Raw genomic sequence first — 9,315 nt, 5'->3', positions numbered from 1 at the left:
CGGACAGTGGAAGGATATGGGTCTGAAGAATGCCCCACCAAGAGTTTTAGCTCAACAGATTGTGGCCAACTATGAAGCATGGTGGTTTCAGCGTGATGGTTTGGGGAGCTGTTTGGGTTGGTGGGAGATCGAGCTTAGTGGAGAGCGTTGGCAACATAAATTTTGCGAAATATGTCGAAATATTGGAGGAAGGACTCTTGCCACTTTATTCCTCGGGTTTCGTGGACAAGAACACAACGTTGTTCCAGGAAGATTGAGCACCGTGTCACACCACTAGAAACACCCAAAAGTGGCAGGAAGAAAATGGTATCCAGAAGTTGCCCTGGCCGAGCCAATCTCCTGACATGAACCCCATCGAAAACCTCTCGGCCATACTCGACCGGCAAGTCAAGAAACAACAAAAAACCAACTTCCATCTAGTAGATCTTCCTTTCGCTTCGTGGAGTTCGTTGATCCTTTGGGGCATCGTGAGAATCATCTCGTCAATTTTAGATTGTGGGATTTTCGCCCACTCTTGCTTCAACACTTGGAGTAGATCGCTCTTCATTAATTAAATTATAAATATATCAATTCATGTGAATATGACTGAAAAATTTCATTTTTTCTGAAAAGGTGGTGTCTATTTACTTGTGACCACACTGTGTACACACTATATTGAGAGTTATAAGTATTATATCTGTAAAGACTTTAAATGAGTACAAAAAGGTCATGTAGTCGATCAAATTGACTGAGCCTGTATTGAGAGAGTTAACACGGACTTATAAATGAGAGAGCAGCCATCAATTTACACAAAAATAAAAAAAATAAGTTTACAATGATAGGCCTCCCAGTCCATTTTTAAGAAAAAAATAGACTAAATAAATAGGCTGTAACACGAAAATATAGGTTTTTATATGCTCACTAGTCATAAAGTTTCCTGCCTAATTACTTTGACAAATAACCAGCTTTTCAACCTAAACCACTGTGTAAAATCACAATAATATTGGGACCAACATAGGTATTACATGTTTCTTCCAAGACTACTTACCAATTTATCTGGCTTTTAATTTGTTTTTACCATTATAGTGAAGAGCTCTATCTTTTTTCCAAGTTTATACAAGAAGCCTCACATTGTCTTAATTAAACAACTCCCTCAAAGCTCATTTTTCATGACTTCAAGGAAATGTGCAAACCCTGACAGGTTCAATGGACAATCTGTCCCTGTAAACAATGTGAATGAGAAACCATACTTTTGTATATGTACACTTGTCTAGCATCAATTTCAAGCCTGTCTTCCTTCCAGCTGCAACATAATTCTCAGGTTTTCCACAGTAAACCTTTAGCCAAATACCAGAATGTCATGCATAAAAATGTGACAACTTTCCTATTCTAGCCTTATTAGCCTCTAATAAGTGGTAGGTGCATTACTAAGGCTGAATAGCACGACACAAACGTCATACAAGTGATCACAGATCTGTCTTCATCATCCAGTCCAACTCATAAAATTCAAGGACTTTTTAAAAATGAAAGGACTGATACAAGATATAAGAGGTATAATGATACTACGTTTTTGCCAGATACTGAAATCAATACTAATTTCAGATAAACTGATGCCATGAAAAGCAATGATATAGTACAAAAATAAAGTGACCTGATACTAGATAATATGAGACTAATACAAAAGAAAACAATTAATATGTCCCTTGCATTTACACTTTTCTTTTCAAAAGTTGTTTATTACTGCACACTGGATGTAACAATAGGTATGTATGATGTAATTTTTTAAATCTTTTAACTATTGAGACTGCTAGGATTTATGAAATAAGATAAGTGACCTTTAAATTCCAACTATGAATTACTTACTGGATTTCTTGATGTTCTGAATTAAACTTTAACACAGGAATGTTACAACAGATAATGCAAACTTCAGAAAATACAAAATAAAACAATTTTCACAGCTACAGCTTTAGGGACCAACTAGTGTGTGCAAGAACTTTATTTAAAAAAGCAATGTTGTGTGCATTTTTAGAATTACTGTAAACTTGTTTGGTGATTACAAGATGTTTATGAAGCCAATTCTCCTAAACAAAGATATTGTACATGCACATGGAATACACATAGGTCTAAATACTACAGAAAATGTTCACATAAAATTATTTCCCCCATGCACACTATTTATCAAATTAAAATCTTAGAAATGAGAGAATATTAACCACAGGCACATACCATTTTTTCTATATAGCATTTATAAAGTGTGTATTATATACCGAGTTTACTTCTCAGAATAGGCCTCAGTTTATGTGTTTCACAATTCACTTGGAGAGAAGAGCAACTTGTACTTGTCTCATGTCAAGAACGTTTACATATGAGAATTGGGCAAATGGTTTAACTTTAATTCTTTATCTTTTGGGTAAGTAGACTAAATTCCAACTCTAATATATGTACAATCAGACTGTGTTTGAGTAGAAAGCTGCATTTTATAAACATTTAATTTGAACAAAAATATATATATAACTGTCAGATTAGATTAGGTTTAAAGGTCTAATCCATTGATCTATCCTTCATAACTCCATGCACTGACAAAATCTTTGTAAAAAGCTAATGACCCATTAGAAGCATATGATTTATAGATACAAACAGAATACAGATATATCCAAGGTTATAAGAAACAAGTTTGAAATCATTTATACTTTTCTTTTACTTCTTTTTTTTCCACTGGATATTTATCCAGATTGGCAAAAACAAGTCTAAGGACAAGCATCAGCCTGTGGACTAGTGTTTGGGAACCACTGGTTTGCTCAACATGTCTTCAATAAATACTGAACTAGACCTCTATGCCTTCATGATACTGTTTGATATGAGTAAATATTAAACTATGGCATTACACAAACAATATTATTTTGGATCTTCTGAGGGAGTATAATGACAGGCTGCTTTCTTGATAGTTTCCATGGGATATTACAAGAAGAATTTAAAAAAAAAAAGATTAAATCTAAATTAATTTCACACTTCTTAACTGTTGCAAGTATTTTAAATTCTAGCATTTGGCCACAGTTTACTGGTAAAAATAAAAAAATAAACAGGCACCATGAAATTCACTCTGTCATTAACACTGGTTGTATGACTGAATTTGCTTTTCCCTCTTGTACAGCAACAGATGTTGATAGTTTTCACACATCAGGCAATGTTAGATTTTATTTTTATCCTGCTATTATAAATACCAGATTTACTCTAGCAATCTTCAGTTCTTTTAACCTTGAATATTTGTCTGCATAATAATATCATATGAAGGCTTGAATACTGCTAGTAGTTTGAATTTCTGACATCTATGTATGATTTCTTGACTGTCCAGTTAACAATGGCCACAAGTGCTATATGTTTAAGTAGTGATGTGTTTATAGTCTAAGACTTTATGAATTACTCTATCATATAGCAAAAGGTGGAGACTTTATGTTGGAGTTGATCAGCTGGTGATCAAAAAGGTCCTTTCCAAATTTTGGCAATAAAACATATAATTTCAGATGTACTGAAAGTAATATCTGGCTACTTTACTTTCAGATATATTATTTCAAAAGAAGTTATCTGGTCACATTGTATTTATCCTAATTTGTCTAGATATTCTAAATTTTATGTAAAGAACTGTGTATCTCAGCTAATTCTAGTTATACCTATTCCTGAAGAAGGACTTCTAAATGAATGGTTAGTCTTAAAGTATTTCTTCGATCTAATTTCTAAAAGAATTTCTGTCTGTTGATTTAACTAGATAAAACCATTAAATGATATAACTTAAAATAACCAGCTTATAGTGATATTAACCCCTAATATCTAAGCTGGTTAACTTTAAATTTTTTTTACATAATTTAAATCAAACATTGCCAGAAAATTGACTTGTAACTTGTTTAAAGAAGAATCTCATATACTGCTTCTGGCCATCTTTACTGAAGAACTTACTTAGCTGCTAGTCTACTGGTACCAATTTCTCCCTTTACACAAAAGTTATGATCAAATCCTTCTCCTGGTACTCGGTTCATCACCGAAGCCAAGTCTGTAGGTTTTCGCAAATCAAACACTGTGCCTGTGACATCAGCTATTTCTCCTACAATATAAAAATCCAGCCATTTAATGAAAACAAACATTCACTATATTCATGAATTATTTAGGAATAACAAAGACAAGAAAGTAAAAATCCATTAGTTAGATAAAGATACATTTTTTTTTTCATATTATTAAGAAAACTCTACCTCCCAAAACTATATCTAAAGCTTAAAATGAAGCTCTATGAATTTTTTGTATTTTACTAAAAATGTAACAGATAGTACAAACAAACTTAGTTTTTATCACAATAAATTTGTACATTTCTAATTTCAAAAATACTTCTCAAGTAACAAGAAGATACACTGAGAATTACACATAGATTAACCCTTTGTGAACAGCAAACCTATCAGTTTAGTAGTGGCAATGAAATATTTGTCAGTATTAAAAGTTTTACACTTTTGATGTAGATTGAAATTTTTAGTTGGTTTGACTTGATAAATGAATTTTGGCATATAGTTGCAACATTTATCAAATTTTCTTTCTTTAGCAGATTTTTAATCTTTCTGCATTTTTTACATATTAGCAGATTCTGTTGCATTTACTTATTATTTGTGCTGCAAGTATTTTTGAGAACTTTATTTCAATAACAAATTTTAATTTCCTTGGAATGTTATTTATTTTACGTTTATACATTCCTTACCTTCCAAAACATATTTAAAATCAAATATTTCCTACAATTCAGGTATCTGTTATGAATGCTGAAGATGACCATATTTGAAATAATGCAAGGAAAACAGATTATGAAAATCTTTAATAGAGATATATCACATATTGATGTTTCTACTATTTCCAACAGATCGAGAAATCATCAACAGAAAAATGGCTTGCAGAAGATGTAACTATAATAAAATTTTAAAACAAACTTCATTGCAAATAATATAACTAGCTTTACATAGGGAAAAAATTGCAGAATGTGGTTCTAAAATTTACTTGGAAAATAGTCAAAATCACCTTTACTGAATCAAAATATGATCAAGCATGTTTTAGAAGCCCTTTGATAAATTAAAATTCACACACACTACTTGGGTAAATAAAAATCAAAGATAATCCTAACTATTTTTATCTCTTTATGTAAAATAAACAAATATTGAATAACAAAGCAGTTTTAATACACAACAAATCAAAATGCTAAACACAAGTGAAGTAATGAAGATGCTTATTTTATTCATAGGTTTTTATCTATAATGTAGCTCGTTAGTTAAATATAGCATCTTAAACATTTGGAACTTATATTACAAATAATAATAATTAGTTTTATCACTAGTTTGATAGTTCCACTGTGAAAAGCATAGCTGTAACCGTGTACAGTCACTTCGGTCATTTGATAGTTTCACTGTGAAAAGCATAATTATAATTGTACACAGTCACTTCAGAAAAGCTACAGTCTGATCTAAATATATATATATATATATACCTAATCCAATGAAGACATGTAATTCACATGCTAAATATCAAATTTATAATTTTAAAAATGATTTTCAAGCAACAAGAAGGTACAAATGATAAATGAAAACCATTCATTAACAGAATGATGCAGATATAAATATATAGCGAAAGGCACAAAATACTAAAAAGTTACTTTGAGAAATATTTTCAAAAGCTTCAACCTAAACAGTTCTTTAAGAGCAGGTAATAACAATTACATGTCAAACTTTTGTTTATACAATGAGAGAATATTTTAGCAACAGTTTCTCCTAAAAACTGATGATGCAGTAGGTTCAGAAGGCAGGGTTCCCAGTCATAAGAAAAATACAAAATTCTCTCTCACCTTTTTTCATATCCAAAATGTGACAAAATATTTTTAATTACCTCACATATAGCATTTTTTTCCTTAACACAGATATAGCACAGTGGTAAATTAAATATTTTAAGAATATATTTTGGTACAAGTGAACAAACTATATATATATATCATAAATATTAAGCATAATATATTTTATATCCCAAGCCTACCATAGCTGGAACTAAAATGTATAAAACTAACCATGTTTTAAAATTTCTAGACCACTGTTTAATGTCCAATTTCCCTAATCTAACTCAAAACTCACAGACTTTTCCCTGATCCCAAAAAATATTTTCCTTGCTGAATTCTTCCTGACCAATAGGAACTTTGGTAGGATTTTAGTTAGGTACTTCTATTACTAACAAACTTCACAGAATTCAGAACTCACCTGTTGGTATTAGTGTCTCATCTACAGGGGTATAATAATCAGCATTCATGCTAACAGTGTGATTATAGACTGGCCCAGATCCCTGTCAAGTTATATCAAAATGAATGGTAAAAACATATAAAAATATTTTATCATACAGCTATAACATAATCTGCATCTAAATTCATCTCTCAACATTAAAACCCGAAATGTGTTACTATGATAACTGTATAGTTGACTACTTTGTAATTTATTCATATAACTTACTCCCTAAATCTTTCAGATTTGTTATACCTGATCAACAGCTTACAGGTTGACCACTTTTAATTTGTAATTATTATGCATATCATCATAAATATTTCATATTTGGTAAAAATTAGGAACACCAAAAAAATCACATCTAACCTATTGTCAAAACATACTTCACACTCCAGTATATATTGTATCACTTTTAAACACTAGCCCAATCTTCTAAATGATAAAGGCAGAAATTACAAAGAAAAAAAAATAAGAGAAAGAACAAATTATTGTTGAGAGTTCTCCATATGTTACTAAAATATATGCAAGAAGAAAAAATTTAATACACCTCATTTTCCTACTGTTCTATCAATGAACCTTTTTTAATGATATTTTATAAATGAAAGAAAAACACTAGAACAAGTTCACAATTTAAGTGGAATATAATAAAGTTTTGTTTGTTACAGGCTAACTTTGAACAGGTTTGCAACAAACCCAACTCTTCAACTGCATATACACAGTTCTACTTACTACAGCCAAACTATGAGCTTCAATTAAAACATTCTCTCAGTACACGGTGGACTATACTAAACGTATTTCCTAGTCTTGTTCGTGTTCTTTTATTCTATTGAGTAGACATATAGTGGTAAAGTCCACCTGATTTTTTCCAGCAAAGTCATGAAAAACTTGTATAACAAAATTAATATTCATTTTTGGAACCAAATCTTTAAAACCTAAAAAATTTCATTACTCTAAAGATGTATGCTACAGATCAAAAGTTTGGAAGCAACAAGTGATATACAGAGGACTGGGGGTGAGTAAATACTTTTCATTCTCCTTCACTCTAATCCATGTATTACAAAAAACCTTGCATCCCTGAACAGAAAAGTCTTCTGTTTAAAAATTTACTATAGACATTGTTGAGAAATTTATCTCATATGTGTACTATTAGCCCAATGTGTTCTCATTTTACTGGGAAAGCTGTACAACTGGAGAGGGTGGGTGTATTATATTGTTTGATAACAACTGCCATAAAGGCTGGGAAATATTTTTAATACAGTTCCCCATACATTGAAGGAGTAAACATAGTGTTACTGTTGTAGCTGACAACTTCAATACAAAGAATAGCACTGAAAATAAAACAATCAAACAAAGGGGTAAACATAGTATTACTGTTGTAGCTGAAAACTTCAATACAAAGTATAGCACTGAAGATAAAACAATCAAACAAAGAGGTAAACATAGTGTTATTGTTGTCGCTGACAACTTCAATACAAAGAATAGCACTGAAGATAAAACAATCAGACAAAGAAGTAAACATAGTGTTATTGTTGTCGCTGACAACTTCAATACAAAGAATAGCACTGAAAATAAAACAATCAAACAAAGGGGTAAACATAGTGTTACTGTTGTAGCTGACAACTTCAGTACAAAGAATAGCACTGATGATAAAACAATCAAACATTTGAGAGTCACGTCATTGCTAGTTGGATGCAAACTTTAAATCAACAAAAATAGTTTAATCTCTCCTCCCCATGTTGTGAAATTATTCTAGATTTCTTTCACTAATAAGATCCAAACACAATTCAGGAAATTTTTCAATAAAAATTTGTGTAATTTGTGCATCAACAGCAATCTGATATTTCTAAAAATATGTATATAATAGTTACATTATCCTTCTTTTAATCAAAGACCCACAATATTTTGCAACATAACAGAATGTACTTGTGTGAGGTATAAGACTTACTAAAGATAAATACACTCAGCTAAAAACTAAATGTAGATGATATCCTATACTTACATGACCTCCAAGGTTAAAATAGGAGTGGTTTGTTAGATTCAACGGAGTGGTCTGTGTTGATGTAGCTTTGTAATCTATTAAAACTTCATTGTCATCTGTAAGTTGGTATGTTACATAGCACATGACTTCTCCAGGATACCCTTGGTCCCGTGATGGGCTATGGTGAGAGAAGGTCACACTGCTACCTTCTACCAAAGAATCCCACACAATCTAGGAGAGTCACATTAAAAACCCTGTGTAAACAGGCACATGAAATTTAGACACTATTAGACCTTAAAAAAAAGGATTAAAATATTTTTACTCATATTTAATGTAGAAACACTTCTTTAACTCTATCAACATGGGCTCGGTCAATTTGATTGACCATGTGACCTCTTTGTACTCATTTAAGGTCTTTATAGATTGAATACTTATAACTTTCAATATAGTGTATATATATATCTTCACAAAATTTGGCAGTTTTTCAGTTAATATGTCTTTTACATGCAAAAATGATATTTTTTAGTGAAATATTTTTAATAAAATAAAGATTTGTCCATAAATATACTGAGTATTTGTTTTGAATAGTCTGTGTGCAAAGTAATTTTCATGTTAAAATCAAAAATACTTTTCCTTATCTCAAAAATCTCAAATTTCCTTTGTGTAATCCTTAAAACCTCCTAAATGCATTTCAAACATTTGTTTTTTCAGTAAAACTTTATAGTTTATCTGTTATTATCTCTACCCTATATCAAAATGGGATCAGTCAATTCGACCAACCTCGTAACACCAAAAAAAAATTGAAATAAACCTAAATTACCCTTTTTTTCTTTCTACAATGACTTCAAATTGTAAAAAGACACTACATTTGTTAATCCTAAGTAGCTCTAAATTTGTAACAGTATACATCAATTTATAATAAAATTTTATTGTCCTTTGAACCATGTCTAACTACTATTTGCACCATTATAAGTTGTAAATCACTCAGGGAACATGCAGCTCATGTTACGCTAATGAATTACATTACCCACAAGCTGCTCATGTGTGTGCCTCGTGAAACATTTTTAATATAAT

General features: G+C 31.0%; 1 protein-coding gene across 1 annotated transcript in view; it reads right to left on the bottom strand.

Annotated features, from left to right (window-relative positions):
• LOC106468576 (aldose 1-epimerase-like) overlaps positions 1–9,315 on the bottom strand; it is a 38,961-nt gene that overhangs the window by 16,018 nt on the left and 13,628 nt on the right. Inside the window, exons 3-5 of the mRNA XM_013929011.2 lie at positions 8,263–8,472; positions 6,246–6,327; positions 3,931–4,075 (exon numbers count right to left, since the gene is read on the bottom strand). Coding sequence (XP_013784465.1) covers positions 3,931–4,075; positions 6,246–6,327; positions 8,263–8,472 — 437 coding nt within the window. The remainder of the gene's footprint in view (positions 1–3,930; positions 4,076–6,245; positions 6,328–8,262; positions 8,473–9,315) is intronic.

This window comes from Limulus polyphemus, unplaced genomic scaffold (genome assembly GCF_000517525.1).
Source record: "Limulus polyphemus unplaced genomic scaffold, Limulus_polyphemus-2.1.2 Scaffold3060, whole genome shotgun sequence".
NCBI lineage: Eukaryota > Metazoa > Arthropoda > Merostomata > Xiphosura > Limulidae > Limulus > Limulus polyphemus.
This window is presented reverse-complemented; position numbering and strand designations above follow the sequence as displayed.